Below are 16,703 nucleotides of genomic sequence, written 5' to 3'. Positions count from 1 at the left end.
TTAGTACTATCGAAGAAAAATGGGAAATGATCAAGAAAGGGTTGTCTAAAGCCGCAAAAGACACTATTGGAACCGTTAACGCTAAAAGGACTAGGAAACCATGGATCACGGATGAGATGATTACAAAGATGGATGAGCGGCGAAAATGGAAGAATATAAATACAGAATTAGGAAAAATGAAGTACAAAGAATTGAACAATAAATTGAGGCGGGCAACAAATAAGGCAAAAGAAGCATGGTGGAAGACGCAGTGCGAGGATATGGAAAGTCTGCAGAGGAAGGGTGAAATCGGTGCGCTGTACAGCAAAGTTAAATCGTTATCGGTAAGTAAGAAAGGAAGAGCTATGCTAACAGATAGAGATAAGGCGGGTAAGGTAATAGTTGACGCAGGAAAAATCCAAGAGAGATGGAAGGAGTATACTATATAGAAGAACTGTATAGTAAAGAACTCAGACCAACAAAGTTAGACATTGAAAAAGAAAATGACATAGAGGAAGACAGCTTAGGTCCAGGCATACTAGACATTGAGATAGAAAGGGCATTAAGGGAGATGAAACTAAATAAGGCCGTGGGGGTGGATAACATTCCCGTGGAACTTTTGAAATGCTTAGGAAAATGTGGGAGGAAGAGGCTATATGGGCTGATCCGTAGTATTTATGAGGAGGGAATCTGGCCGGAAGACTGTGTGAGATCAGTTTTAGTTCCTATTCCGAAAAAGGTAAAGGCCACGTCATGTGAGGACTATAGGACAATTAGTTTGATATCCCACGCAGCTAAAGTTGTTCTCAGGATCATAAACAAAAGGATAGAGAGAAGGGCAAATGATTACTTAGGGGATGATCAGTTTGGGTTTAGGAAGGGGAGAGGTACGCGTGATGCCATTGCAGTAATGAGATTATTAATCGAGAGGAATATAGGACACAACCAGGAGGTATTTGCCTGTTTCGTAGATTTCGAAAAGGCGTTTGATAGAGTGATTTGGGAAAAACTAATGACTATATTGCAGAAAATAGGAATAGATTGGAGGGAAAGGAGGCTAATCCGCAACCTGTACATGTCTCAGATTACTCAGGTGCTGGTGGGGAGCGGGGAGTCAGGATGGGCAGTGTTAGGAAGGGGTGTAAGGCAGGGTTGCCCATTATCACCGTTGCTGTTCAACCTGTATGCAGAGGAAATGATCAAAGAGGCATGGGAAGAACTCGAGGTAGGAATGAAAGTGGGCGGGGAATTCGTAAAATCAGTTAGGTTTGCTGATGACCAAGCTTTAGTTTGTCAGTCAGCCAAGGGGCTGCAAGCATTGCTGAGTGAATTGGAAATTCAGTGCAACAGGTATGGGATGAGAATCAATATTAATAAAACAAAGGTTATGCGATTTCCTAGAAAGAAAAAGGCCAAGCTTAACATTAAAATAGGAGGGCAAAAACTAGACCAGGTAGAACAGTTTACGTATCTCGGTGGTGTTTTGGACCAACACGGTCAAAGTAGTAGGGACGTAAGGAGAAGAATTGCGCTAGGTAAAGAGGCTTTCACCAGGAGGAGGGAGTTGATGACAGGGACTTTGAGTAAGGATGTTAAGAAAAGACTCGTAAAAACTTTGATATGGAGGTTAGCTATGTACGGTGTGGAAACGTGGTCATTGAAGCAGGAGGATAGACGTAGATTGGAGGCTTTTGAAATGTGGGTGTGGAGAAGAATGGAGAAGGAGAAATGGACACAGAAGAAAACAAATGAGGAAGTATTTGGTATGGTGGGCGAAGAGAGGGGTTTTTTGGGAGCAATCCTATGGAGGCAGGAAAAGTGGATGAAGGGGGTGTTGACCGGCAGTGGGATGTTGAAGACTGTGATAGAGGGTAGAATGTTAGGCAAAAGAGGAAAGGGAAGGAACAGGATAGGGATGTTGGACTGGATGAAGGGAGGAAGAAAGTACTCAGAGATGAAGAGGGACCTGATATAGAGTAGGATGATGGATTTTGTGTTTTGTGAGGAGTAATTAAATATTTGTTTGGTAGTTGTGTCCATCCAAAAACCTACCTTAACCGGTAGATTACCTTAAAAAAATAAAATTAATTAGACTATCATCATAGCCTACCTGATTCAATGCCTTGCACACAAGTATTAAGTAAGACAGTAATATATTTCAATCTAAGAATTAAATTGGGTGAGTCAAATTTCTAAGCATATTTACATAAAAAGACTGGGAAGGTGTACATGTAGGCTCAATATGAATCATTAAAAAAACTACAGAATGATTGAAAGTCAAATGGGGAAAGTTATAATTTTCTAAGAGTCCTCAGAATTAGAAATTTTTAATTGTATTGCAAGATTGTAAGTGAGTAAGTCTTATTGTAAGTGCAAGTGATTGGTTCGAGCAAAACTGTTTTCTTTAGAAACACATTCTTAGGTTTTAGCTCTGATCAATGGCTAGTATTGAGAAAATATCTAGAAGCAGAAATAACTTGAAACTTAGGATCAGGTCTATGAATTCTTAGTTTAGAAAATAAATGTCTAATACGTCATAATGATATGCATATTTGGTTACAAAAAATTTTGAAGGGCTTCCAGAATACAGGTATTATGTATGTTTTGAGGAGCAAGAAACACTACTAATTCAATCACTCCCTGTCTCTAGGATATCTGAGTTTTGAAGATTCAATGAAATTTATTACAATAGTGACAACTGAAAGACCTGATCCATGAGAATCACAAACAGCTTACAATGATATGACAATTAAGTTTTGACAAAGGGTACACTTGTGAAATGAAAGTTCTCTCATCTACATCTACATAATACCCCGCAAGCCGCCGCAAGGGCGTGTGGCGGGGGGTGTTAGGTCACCAACCGTAAAAAGGAAAAATACCACATGCAAAAAAAACAACACGGAAAATTACACCCACAGCAGCGCACACACTCATGCAAAAATCCCTCCATCCAATACTCATGCAAACACATATACCGCAAACCAACAAAACACTGCACCCCAGGATGCAGCACGAAAGCCATCCTACAACACGGAAGCCAGAACACAACAAGCAAGAAATTGAAACATCACTACCACATGAACATGCACCACAAAACACTCTACCCCCCAAAGAGTCTGTAAAAGGCAGGGAATGCGACCCAACGTTGCAGGTAGCAGGAATTTCCCCTGCGGAGAGGGACGAGGGACTGAAAGGGAAACTTAAAAACAGATGAACAGAACACGAATGAGGTCATTCGGAAAGAATGGGTTATTATAACAAAACACATAAGGTTAGTGGAAGAGCATGCATTTAAGTAGAACTAATTATTTTTTAGACGCTAAGGGTGGCAAGTGGAATTTTTTCTATCTATAACCCTGCAGTTGCTATCCCGTATTGTCCGTGGGAAGAAGGAGTCCTTGAGTCTGCTAGTTCTGGCATCTATTTCCCGAATTTTATATGCATGATCCAAGCGACCGATGTATGTAGGAGTACGAATAATTTGCGAGACCTCGGTGCTGAAACATGCGGATCTGAATTTATTTAATAATTTCAATCTTGCATTGAATCGTCTCTCTGCCAATGATTCCCACCCCAAATCCATGAGCATTTCGGTGACGCTTTGCGTTTTATCGTAAGAATTTTTATCAAAACGGGCTGCCCGGCGTTGAACCTTCTCAATTTCCCGAATGAGACCTTTATCACTCGGATCCCACATGCCGCATGCGTATTCTAAATGAGGCCTTACAAGAGCATGGTAACAACGTTCCTTGACCTTCGAGTCACTTTTGCCGACAATGCGTCTAATGAATCCCAATTTTTTATATGCTTGACCGCAGACTTTACGTATGTGAGTCCCCCAAGTTAAGTCTTTTGTGAATGTGACACCTAGGTATTTTACGGTATTAACTACTGATAGGTCACCTCCAGCTAATTTGTAAGCAAATCCCGTTGATCTTTTAAAGAAATTTACCACTGAACATTTATTATAATTTAGAGTCAATCCCCAGTTAGAACACCATTTAGTAATGCAATCTAAATCCTGCTCTAGAATAAAACGATCCTCATCCCCAGATATCTCCCGATAGATCACCGTGTCATCCGCGAACATCCTAATTTTACTTTTCACTTCGCGGTTCAAATCGTTAACAAAAATCAAGAAAAGCAACGGCCCGATCACACTTCCCTGAGGTACCCCCAACGTGACTCGAACGCTGTCGGAACTAGCGCCATCAAGGACCACCCTCTGTTCCCGCTCTGAAAGAAAATCTTTAACCCAACTTATGGCACCCTTGTTTATACCCGCAACCTTTAATTTATGAATAAGTTTACCATGTGGAACCTTATCAAATGCCTTTTGAAAATCTAAGAAGATGTCATCCACTTGCCTACCTCTCTCACCCAATAAAAGTAAATCATGTGTAAATAATCCTAATTGGGTTTCGCAGGAGCGGGTTTTCCTGAATTCGTGTTGATTTTCACTTAAAAAGTTAATATTGTCAAGGTGTCTCATTATTGAACTGACAATTATGTGCTCTAAGATTTTGCAACAGATAGAAGTGAGAGATATAGGTCTGTAATTACTGGGATCCTCCCTGTCACCACCTTTAAAAATAGGCGTTATTTGCGCGGTTTTCCAAATCTTAGGTACTTTGCACTCTGTGCGGGATTTGTTAAATATAAATTCAAGGTACAGGGTAATGTTTGGAGCTAAATGTTTCATCACCCTAGCTTTTATATTTTCGCGACCCGGGGATTTGTTGGGTTTAATCTCGTTAAGCAATTTTAGAATTCCTTGTTGGTCCACTGTTATTTTTTCCATGGGTGGAGTATGTATTGTTTCTTGGAGATATGCGGTGGCAACATCATTCGAGAAAGTGCTTTGGAAGAATGAATTTAGGATGTTAGCTTTACCCTCGCTGTCTGTATGAATTATATTGCTACAATCCCTTAAGCAAGTCACGGTTTGTTTACTCCCATTTACATCCCTAACTTATCACCAGAAAGCTTTGGGGTCAGTGTTCAAGTGCTCGCAAAGTACTTTGCGTTTAAAGTGCAGTAAGGCGCTACGCAATTGTGTTTTGGTTTCAATTTTAGAGGATCTATATGTGTCCCATAATTGTTTATTCTCAGGGGATGATGTGTTCACGCCTGCCCTCTTTACCCTAGAGTGTAGCATTCTCTGCTTTCGAAGGGCTTTTCTAACGTCTTTATTGTACCACCTGGGGTCGCGATTTGCTTTAACGTATTTTATAGGTATGAAATATACGATTCCTTTTTGCATGATATTGACAAATTCTGTCCAAGTTTCTTCCACCTTGACATGAATTAGGCAGGTTTAGAACTCGGGTAGTGAAGAGTTTAATTGATTGGCAAAAGTTTTAAAGTCTGCTTTATGGTAATTATAAATTTTTCTTTTTGGTTTAACAATCTTTTTTATTTCTATGTCCAAGTGGACATTAACTGCTTTATGGTCACTCAAGCCCTCATCAGTTGATACACTAATAATACATTCAGGCGTGTTTGTAAGAAATAGATCCAATATGTTCTTTCCACGGGTGGGCATGCGTACTGCTTGATGGAGGGAGTTTCTTTGAACCAATTTTATCATGGAATTGCAAGATTCGCGATCGCGGTTCCAGATTTAACGATTTTGCTGTCCCAATCTATACCAGGGAGGTTAAAGTGACCACCAATTATGTTGATGCTGTTATTATATTTACGTGTAAAATTGTAAATTAGATCGTTGAGGGTATGAAATGTTTTCAAATCTGAGTCTTTAGGTCTGTACTACACAAAAACTAAATGAACTTAACTATTTCACAAAATTAAAGCTAACACTAAACTACACTTCACTAGGGAAGAACAAACACAAGAGGCACAGAAGTAACAGCTTGTACGCAGGTAGTCTCAGGTAGGGTTGAACCGGTTCAAGGGAGCGAGATCGAGCACGTCTGTTCTCGGCAGAAGCCAGGCAGGGAATGATCGTTTGTTTAATTTTTAATTTTGCTCAGTGATTTCAGAAAGTGTCTACCTTAATATAAAAATAACCTTATATTCCACTTTTTATTTTTTTGACTCATGAGTTATTATGTCCATTAAAATTAAGACGAAAAATTATTAGGAGAAGCAACTTAGAAATATAAATACTAATCCATGCCCCCCGTACTTAGGTTCTCTTAATCAGTAACCCTCATCCAACATTCCTCATGAACTGACACTCATTACAGTCACCTGGAATTTGATACTCTTAATCTCCCTGATGAATAATAAAAAAGTTTATCATGAAATTCCTTAAAACTTTCACAATTACTCCAGTGGACTCAACTACCATTAAAACTTTAGAGGGTTGTCTGACATATCCATCATTGTGTAATGCATTCATTATTGATTCAATGGACTTTTTTCAGATGTTTGGAGTGTGCTGCACCAACCCCACCTTTTCCACTCCCAGGCCCACTCAACCACCTCGGCCAACAAAGCCCCCCAAGCCGGAAGCACCAGTACCACAGCCACCACCTCCAACTTCCTCGCAGCTAGGCCCGTACCCGGAGAGCCCCATCCCACCCAACTGGCCACCTCCCATCCCAACCCACCCTCCCCACCACACCATCCCTCCACTTCCAACCCACCCTCCTTCCCCTGGCTGGCCCAAGCCCCCGGGTGCCGTGACCACCTCAACCACACAGAGAACGACAACTTCATCATGGATCACCAGGCCAACATCCAAGCCACCCGCATATCCTGGTTGGCCACCAACTATCAAACCAGTCACCACCACCACCACCACTCAGCAAACCCCCGTGGGTAAGTTTGGGTGGCAATGGCAGTCACTGGGAGGATGCAACTGACTGGCGACCTCATTTGTATCAAATTCTATGACACCATGGGAGATGCCCGGACAGTAACGGAGTCATCCACCAATGTGCATTACAATAAAACAATCCCAAAGCATAAGCATCTGCTGCAGTTTCTTTAGATCTGCCACTGGTGAAACACCCTAGGGTTTAAAGTTGGTTTTAACCTCATGGACTGTAGTGTAACGGAAATGCTTGTGACATTGTACCTATGGTATTCCATCATAAAATCTTGGTCCTTTAAAGACCCTAATATTTCAGAGTGAAAGAGGATGCCTCGATAGTTTAAATTGCTTAAGCACCCAGCCTCAGACGTTGAGGGATCCAGGTTCAAATCCCAGTCAAGGTGAATGATTTTTACACTCTGATGTTGCTGCACTCATTTGCATTTTTAAGAGATTCATGAGGGGAGAACTTTATGGAGAGGAGAGAATGGATTGGGTGGGATGGAGGGAAACCTGGCTCAATATTAGCTAACTCTTACATTATGGTATGGTGATATCTCAGCTTGATGCCAAACGAATTCAGTGATGCACTTTCAGGGTGCCATATGCCACACCCAAGAATTGCCCCATTGAGAATATTAAGAGTTCTTTGTGAGTCGTGATACCATTTTGATCATTTCGGAAGCTGCTAATTTGATAGATAACTCAAGAGATGAGCCAGGAAATAGAAGATTTTAGGAATTTTATGAATAGGAATTGTATGCTATCACTTAGCACCATAATGGCTTTTCAAAAATATAGGGGAAATCTGATGAATTAATATTCTCCAAATTTATGACCATACCACACCATGTTCAAAGTTGGAGAAAATAAAAAATTTGAATGTAAATTTTGTTTTAGATTGAATGACACAATGCAATTATTTTCCAATTGATGAGGTGAGAGTCCTTTATAGGTCAAAAACCAATCAATTTCATGGTACTTTCTCAATTAACCACATAAGCATAGATATCTAATTCTTAAAGCAAAGTCATCTGTTACATGTAGGTATCAAATCAAAACTTTTTTTTATATGATGCTCATATATCTATGGTAGTATGCAACACGACATTGGACCAGCAATATGATAAATTAAATTGATCTTTTTTCCACATCTCAATTGGTCAGCTCTCATTTTGTCTAAACAAATCATTGAACTAAAAATATTTCCATTTGAATAATCACACATGTGCTCACCTTTACATAATCTTACTGTAAAGCCTTCCAGCTACATATTGACTATTCATGCATGGGTCGAATCATCTAGAAATGTGAATAGAGGTAAATAAATTTCAAATTTGGACGGAATAGGAAAAGAATTCCGTTGACCTCCTTCAAAGATAATAAAAATAACATCCTTTAGTATTCTCAATGCATATACACCTGCGAATAATACATTGCAGAAATATTAAAAGGTACCACTTATCCAAACACTATTTTTTAAATCTCTTTCTGATATTAAGCTAATCTTTGTGATGCAGAAAAAGGCAGTCCGTACCTTATCTAATTCATGTCCACTTGAACACTGTAGACCTCTCTTTTTAAATTTAAAAATTATGACTATCTACAATTTATATATATTCTATTCATTAGTTCATGTAAAAGAAAATACAAGTATGTACTCCACTAGGGCTGACGTTCACGGCCATAACACCAGAGCAAAGTCTAATATGGATTTTCCATACTGTAGGCTAGATAGGACTTACAAAGTTGAAGGTCTACCTATCAAATTGTTTAATATGCTTCCAAAATCTGTAAAGTCAGCCCGCAATGTAGTGTTCCGTAGGGTGCTGTGTGATTGGCTTACCTCCAATCCTTTATACTCAATAGAGGAGTATTATGAGCTCGACTTTACTTGCCTAAAACTATAAGGTCTAGCGTGAGTAGAATACTAAGTGTATGTATGCAAATATTTTCAAATAAGTATTTTATGTGATTGTATATTGTGCTGTATACTATATTATCCAGGAACAACTGTATGTTCCTAAATGACGACATCTACCATATGTGAATATGATTATAAGATGAATAAAGTATATTATTATTATTTCATTCTGTGTCGGAAAACTATCATTCAGTCACATTATTATCTCTGAAATAGACTTGGAATTTCATGAGTTCATGATGTCTCCTCAATCTGCCTACCTAAGAGCACTCGAGTAGATACATCTCACTAACTCTGATATAAAATATAAACATGAACTTCCATTGTCCCATTATTTTTTAGAGCGCATTACCTTTATTTTATTGGGCATTCACATTTCATTACTTTATAATTTGACCTTTTTAACTGAAATTTTTCAAATCTTTATTCCCAGTCCCGATACAAGTGGCTAATTGTGGAGCGAAAAATGGATCTCCTGATCAAGAGAGGATCGTTGGAGGACAACCGGCTGATTTGGGAGAATGGCCATGGATAGTAAGTAATCTCAATCATTTTAAGAACACTTCCAACCAAACTACACCAACCACACTCTTTAATCCAAAGGTCAGTGTCATTAGTTAGAGACTAACACTCTTTGGGAAAGAATCCCTGGAGCATTTTCAATGCACTCATTCTGAGTATGAACAAGTCTCATTACCACTCCACTACACATGGCAATGTGTTGGGAATCCAGTACACGTGGATTCCCGACACAAAGTATTTCTCTGCTGTTCTTTATTTTGGCACTACCACTTTCAATGCTTAGGCACCTGATGATGATGTCTCAGCATTGAAACTAGTAGTATCAAAATAAAGAATAGCGGAAAATGCATTTTGATTCTCATTTAAAGAGGCATCATATTTGAACCAAAGTTTCCTGAAATCAGTAACTTGATGCCCTACCTGCTTCACTACTGGACTTCAGTTCTAATTAATACTGGGTGTGCTACTGGCTGAGAGCATATTTCAAAACTGTGATGTCTCATTAATAGACTTCACAATAAAATATATTAGATAAGTTTTCAAAGATATGTAATTCGTAGAAAAGTGCTCTCTTCAAGATGTCAAGTTTTTATCCCCCATCCTGTGACATGACCCCTTGCCACTTTTTCTCAAAATCCACTTCCTCTTGGGAGTGTCATAAGATATTTTGCTAATAAGTTTCAGAATAACAGCACTAAAAGGTTAAGTGGGGTCGACATTAACAAGCAATTTTAGGTTGCAAAATTTTAATTTTTAAACCAAAGTCCAAAATTTTTCTAAGCATAAAAAGTTGAAAGGGAAAGTAATTTCATTAAACTATTGCATCAACCAGCAAGGTACAGTAGTATGCTCAGCCTATCTTAAAAAACAACATGTCAGGTGATTTTTTGTGTGAGACACCTCTTCATTGCCATGACTTGACGATCTTCCAAGCGATCCCCTTCCCTTAAACAAGTAAAATCATTAGTGAAGAGCTCATAACTATGTTAAAGTCAATAATATACGTTCTTGGATCCTCCAAAGCACTCATTTGAAAAATTACTAACAACATTTTGCCTATACACTCCCAAGATGCCACACCATTCCCAACCCCTACATCGAGTGTAACCACCTTCAATACCCAGCCATCAGAAAACAAAACCTCTGAATCAAACCATATTAAGTGGGGTAAATATAGATTTATCTATGTGCTGCTATGCCCTCCAAAGTAGGTAGAGGAGCTGTAAACATGGAATGATTTGTTTTCTCTCTTTGGAAGGGTAAGCCGCTAAAAGCAGTCTTGCATGCCTCAGACATACACTGAAAATTTTTGTGGCATGCATTAGACCTGGAGATTATTTATCCATAAAATAAATTTGTATAATATTCAAATCAGGGGATTGATTCTTCACCAACTAAAAGATAAGAACAAATTAAAATCCCACAAAAGATTTGAAATGAATTGGGTGTGCTTCTCCCAGTCGGACATCCAATGCCTTTATGACACATTCTTCTGGAGCAAATTATCAAGAAATTACAGCTATGTCTTCTCCATGCTATCTTTTTAATGAAAGTAGTGGTATTTAGGGGAGGTGTCCGACAGCTGAGGTCATTTGCGCCATAGGGGATGGACAGGAAAGGATGAAGGGTTGAGAGAAACCCGGCGTCGGCATTAGCCTACTCTTAACGAAAGGCGCCAAGGGGTCCGCAGCTTAACGTCCCATCCGACGGACGGCGTACTCACTCAAAGTGCCCTCCACAAAGCACCTCAAGTAGGGATCAGGATGCTATAGAAAAATATGCAACACTGCCGGGATTTGAACCCGAGCCCTCTGGGTGGGAAGCCAGTACAATAGCCACCACACCAACCCCGATCCCCTTTCAATGAAAGAAGATGAATAAAAACACTTATTACCAATTCACAATAGAAAAACTAGTCTGCAGAGGAACTAATCATCATCTTTTATTCTTTTCCAGGCAGCATTATTTAATGGCGGTCGGCAGTTCTGTGGAGGATCCCTCATTGACAGCACACATATCCTCTCAGCCGCTCATTGCATAGCTCAGTAAGTAACAGTAATAGATCAGTAATTCATGGTTGAATTAAAACTACACCACTTAACATTAATTCCCGAGTCAAAATATTTTGCTGAATCAAGTCCTCTGTAACTTCCACTTTGCTTATTCCTTGGATCCAACATACACAATTCTTTTAGCAGGTTAATTCATGGAGATAAGTTAATGTCTGGACAGTGAAACAGTCAGGAAAGCAGGAAATTAGAGAAAAGGATCGATCCAATTCAATACTTTTTGTGGATATTTTAGTTTGCACTAATTTCATAAACTTAGATATTCCAATAGATTTTACATCTTAACTTCTAAAGTACTTAATTCATAAGGCAACAGGCGTTTTTGGATTAAACAATGAATATTTCTGTCATTTACCAATTCGAAACAAATAAGAGCAACATCCTTGTATATTATTATCTGTAATCTATCAGTTATGGCAGGTTTTTGAAAAATTTTAAATATTTTAGGTAGATTTGATTTAAAAAGGTGGAATTCTGCAGTTCTTAAATTTTAACTTATTATATTAAAAAACAAATATATTTAATCAAAAAGGTCAATAAAAATATCTATGTCACATATTGGGAAGTAAAATTTTATACCTATTTCAAAAAACGTAAGTATAACCGGGAAAATGCATCTCCCTTACTTCAAGGTGAACAAATCTTATAGTAAATATTTTTAAAGTTGTGAAAGTACAAATGAAGGAGATATCTGTAATGGAAGTCAGCAGTTTTTACTCATTATTGACTTGTCATGGATGGTATCTATTACTTGCAGTCAAATCTTTCTTCAACAATAATTTACTTTACTATTAATAAAAAGTAATTATTAATATTGAGCTTAGAAATTGGCCTAAAGAGCCTCGTCAAGTCATATAAAAATATATTTGCATCTTTTTGATCATTAATATTATTTTTTCTCGAAAGTAAGGGTTTAACATTCTTGCTGATTATAATTTTTATTTTTAGCATGAGTTCTTGGGATGTTTCTCGTCTAACTGTCCGACTTGGAGACCATAATATCAGGACTGATACTGAGACACGTCATATCGAGAAGAAGGTTAAACGACTGGTCCGACACCGAGGATTTGACTCTAGAACACTGGTAAGGAAGTATATGAAACATTATGTGAAGAGATTCACATTCTTGCACACGTGGATGTTTTCTTCTTATGAATTGCAGCCATTGAAAAGTCTTACACTCTCTTTAACTGCAATATTGGGTACGTTTAATACCATTGTAAAATATAATGTTCAATCACTCACAATTCAGCAAGATTCATCCACCTAACAGCAAAAAGTTATACATTAGTAACTAGGAAGAAATTGGCCAAAAACTAGGCCATATTATCTAAAAAGTCAGCCTTTTGCTATACTAAAAGTCATGAACATATTTTATAATCTAACATCACTGTATAGAATTGTTTAAATTTAAAATAATAATTTGAATTTCAGCCATCAGACAATAATATTGATACATCTTAACACAGCACAATATTTTCTACTTTATTTTCCAGTATAATGATGTGGCAATCCTAACACTGGACTCTCCTGTTACCTTCACCAGAAATATAAAACCAATCTGTCTTCCTTCTGGTAGTGCACAGTATGCCGGACAGACTGCAACCGTCATAGGATGGGGAAGTTTGAGAGAGGGTAAGCTATAAAGATTAGCAATTCAAATCTTTCTCCAGTTAGTTATCATAAAATTACATTGCTTGAGCAACAAATTCTCAATTTTGATTGCAAATGGGAACTTGGAGATAAAATATATTTAGGACTGGTAAATTGTCATTACATCAAGACTGATAACTTGCCATAATAATATGCAGTAATTCTGCATTCAAATTTTGATGCAATAGCCTCATGGAATGTAAGTGGGTATTGGAGTCATTTGAGATTCACCAAATGAAAAATTTCAAGATTGTCATTTTAAATCATTAATAAATACCCTATCTATAGTCATCATTATACAGTCAACATTAAAAATTCCAGGTGGCCCACAACCTGCTGTTCTACAAGAAGTTCATATCCCTATATGGACTAACCAGGAATGTAAACTTAAATACGGAAATGCTGCCCCTGGTGGGATAGTGGAACATTTTCTGTGTGCTGGTGAAGCATCAATGGACTCGTGTAGTGTAAGTTTAATTCTGGCTCCTTTAATCTTTCAATTTTTGATTGGCTTAAACGATTTGGGTATATTTTTAATTGAACCAAGATTAACATTAACCCTTTATAATTTTCTCTGACTTGAACCAATTGAATCATACAGTTGGATCCAATCCATCATTCAATCTAATTCATTCATGTTAACCTGGTCTGGATGTAATGTAAGAGGGAAAAAAGGAGAGGAGAGTGGATTATGAGAGGTATATGCAAGCCAGATATCATGCGCAGTAATCTATTTTGGTTCAGGTTCTTTCTCTTTCAAACTTTGAACTTGAATTTCATCTAAGAGAAGTTGAATATTATATCTATACTACTCCTTTTCAAAGAAATACTTGAGAGGTGTGTCCCATCACAGAATTCTTTGCATTGGGAACTGATACCAATAAATATTCCATAGGGCAGGTTACATTAGCAGAGCTCTTCATTATGCCCTGATTTTACAAAAGCAAAGCCAGGACCCTACATCCCAGGGCTGGTTCCTCAAAGCCATGAGTCATAAGTCCTGACGGCTCAAGGAATGATGCACAACCTTCACCTGAAAATTAATCTGCTCCAGTGCAACATCTAATTTTCACAACCTTTATCCATAAAAATCATTTATAGTAAATGAGTGATAACTTTTTAAGGCTTGCATATTCACTTGAGGAGGAACAGGCCTTTAATAAATTCAAATTTTGAAACATTACGTTGCATACTCTTACAACTATGCACAGGAAACATACCAAACAAATCTTGCAAAAAATCAATAAGTACTGATGGAGGTATGCCAATTACTTAAAATATCATTCTATGAATATTCTACTAATCTGAACATTCAAAGATCAATTTATTAATATAGAATGTTAACCCTAAATACCATTCAATGAGAAGAGATAGTATGTAAAATTATGCTGCTTTCAAAATCCGTTTGTGTTAAGCTTAATCCGACACAGTCAAAGTGATGAGTAAGTCGTGATACAATTTTTTAATAATTGCCTTTTTGTCAATAATTAATTCACATTTTGATTTTCCACAGGGTGATAGTGGAGGTCCTCTGATGGTAAATTCAGGGCACTGGACTCAGGTAGGCATTGTCAGTTGGGGAATTGGATGTGGCAAAGGACAATATCCTGGCGTCTACACTAGAGTTACTCACTTCTTGCCATGGATAATGAAGAATTTGAAGTAAGAAAGCTGTGATTGAATGACGGACATATTTGGTGATTAGGAGTCGGTTCAAGAGGCGGTGAAGTGAATCAAGTCAGCCTAATGGGCCTATCGGTTGACGTGAATGAGTTGTCCATTTTATATCTTCGAAAAATCAAGATAAACCTATCGATCTAATGATGGAGGATGCTTCTGTAGACCAAAATTTGTTGGATATTAAGTCTGCAGTGGATTTGAAAACCATCGCATGTCACTCAAAAGAGATGTTCTCTTCACTAATGGATCAATGTGGAAGGAGAAATGCTTAGAAACAATTGAAAAAAAGTTCTCTTCCATGAGAGTGCAATAAAAACGTCAGCGCTATTGGTGAGCAACGTATCTGTAGAAACTAAATGATTGGATAATACCGTAAAGAACTGAGATGTGACATTCACATCACGCGAGCAAAGGCTCAAACAAAGTGACATCTCAGGAAAACTGCTTAACTAGCCACCATTAAGTGGTAGTGACGGTTTATGAATTTTCCATTCACTTTTAAATGTTAGTGGTTTCTCTGAATTAATAAACATCAGTAATAATCTAAACACATTTTTTAGAAAAGTAAACATATAAGCAGAAAAAGAGCAACCCTGACTAAAAGTGTGAATTTTCAACAAATTAGCTTCACTTGTTCACCATAATAATCTTAAATAGCTCAATTAAACATAAAAAAATGAGATTTCAAGGGAAATTACACTTAAGTTTTAGCTTCACTTATAAAAATAAAATGTGAGCCACTATGAAAATTTAGATGCTAAAAACTAACTGAGGCACTACATTTCCCCAACTTCAAATGATTTCATGGCATTAATTAATTCCTAAAGTTGCCCAACATAAAACTTTGTGTTATTCCATTATGTCAGGTTTGTTTTTTGCTAAACACATTTACTTCAAAACTTGAAAGCATTCTTAAACAACTAATGGAGTAAAGCAGTACCGTTTACACTATGAATGATTGGAGATACTCAATAGTTATGTGCATATTTGCAAGAGAGTGAATGGAAAATTGCCCAACATCTATATCCTGGAGTTGAGCTTAAGTTGCTGCTCTAAGTCATCTTCATAAATTAAATCATTTACCTCAATTACAGCGAATATCAGATGTTTTACTTTCCTAATGACAAAATAGGAATACAGCTAAGTAGTTTGAAAGAACTCTGCAAGGAACTGAACGAACCAGACTATGAAGTCTTGCCGTTAGAAAATGTGAGTGGCAAGATCATGGGGAGCACACAAATGCTGAAGCAGTGAAACTTAACTCACATTACAATCATATGGAATACTTAGTTCACAACAGCTTCATAAATGTTTCAAGAAACCTGTTCATTTTGAAAATTGCCATTAGTGATTACTGAGTTGTTTACTACAGATACTTAGCCATTTCAGTCTCATCAATTTTTGTTCCTTGATTGTCAAAAGAATTAAAGATGAAAAAAATAAGCAAATGTATCCTACCTCAAATGGTATTCCATTTCTTTATTTTGAGATCAAAGTTTTTATTATTGCTTTTTAGGTGACCAAATCGAGCATCTGATATCTTTTTAAGAATTGGGATGGACTCTCCTCCTCCCAAAAAAGAGAACAATGCAATAAAGTTTAACTTATTAAAAACTATTTAAAAATGCTATTATTATTTGTACAATGTGTATTTAATTTTATACTGAATGTTCTCTCTGGAAAATATGAAAGTAGGAAGAAATAGTTCATTATATTCCCAAGGAAGAACTTGACGAGGTCTCATCAAATCCCTTCTGGATACACAACTATCATAGCTTATTGCCTTAACCTTGAAGCTTTACTAAACAAATAAATAACAATAAAATGTAAATTGTTAACTATAGTGCCATATCCATACAGTCCTATCCATGTTGCACAGTGTATATATATATATATATATATATATATATATATATATATTGTATATGTATATTGTATGTATGATTGTATATATATATATATATATATATACAATCATTTTTCCCTAATTCAATTAAAATCATTCATTCAGTGACATTGACTTATTCAAAATTGGCACTCTCCACTGGATCACAATAACATTTGGGAGTCAAATAATTCTAAGTTTAAAATATCA

The 16,703-nt window shown here is 37.1% G+C and overlaps 1 protein-coding gene across 1 annotated transcript in view; it reads left to right on the top strand.

Moving 5' to 3' along the window:
- Positions 1-16,192, top strand: part of LOC139699363 (serine proteinase stubble-like) — a 74,841-nt gene extending 58,649 nt beyond the window's left edge. Inside the window, exons 3-9 of the mRNA XM_071598179.1 lie at positions 6,369-6,765; positions 9,118-9,218; positions 11,163-11,251; positions 12,224-12,359; positions 12,772-12,910; positions 13,250-13,395; positions 14,442-16,192. Of these exons, the coding sequence (XP_071454280.1) occupies positions 6,369-6,765; positions 9,118-9,218; positions 11,163-11,251; positions 12,224-12,359; positions 12,772-12,910; positions 13,250-13,395; positions 14,442-14,594 (1,161 nt within the window). The 3' untranslated portion in view covers positions 14,595-16,192. The remainder of the gene's footprint in view (positions 1-6,368; positions 6,766-9,117; positions 9,219-11,162; positions 11,252-12,223; positions 12,360-12,771; positions 12,911-13,249; positions 13,396-14,441) is intronic.
- Positions 16,193-16,703: the final 511 nt, after the last annotated feature.

The sequence above is a fragment of the Hetaerina americana genome, unplaced genomic scaffold (genome assembly GCF_022747635.1).
Source record: "Hetaerina americana unplaced genomic scaffold, ioHetAmer1.1.p SCAF_10, whole genome shotgun sequence".
In the NCBI taxonomy this organism is placed as follows: Eukaryota; Metazoa; Arthropoda; class Insecta; order Odonata; family Calopterygidae; genus Hetaerina; species Hetaerina americana.
The sequence above is the reverse complement of the archived record's forward strand: the minus strand, read 5'-3'. Positions and strand labels throughout refer to the sequence as shown.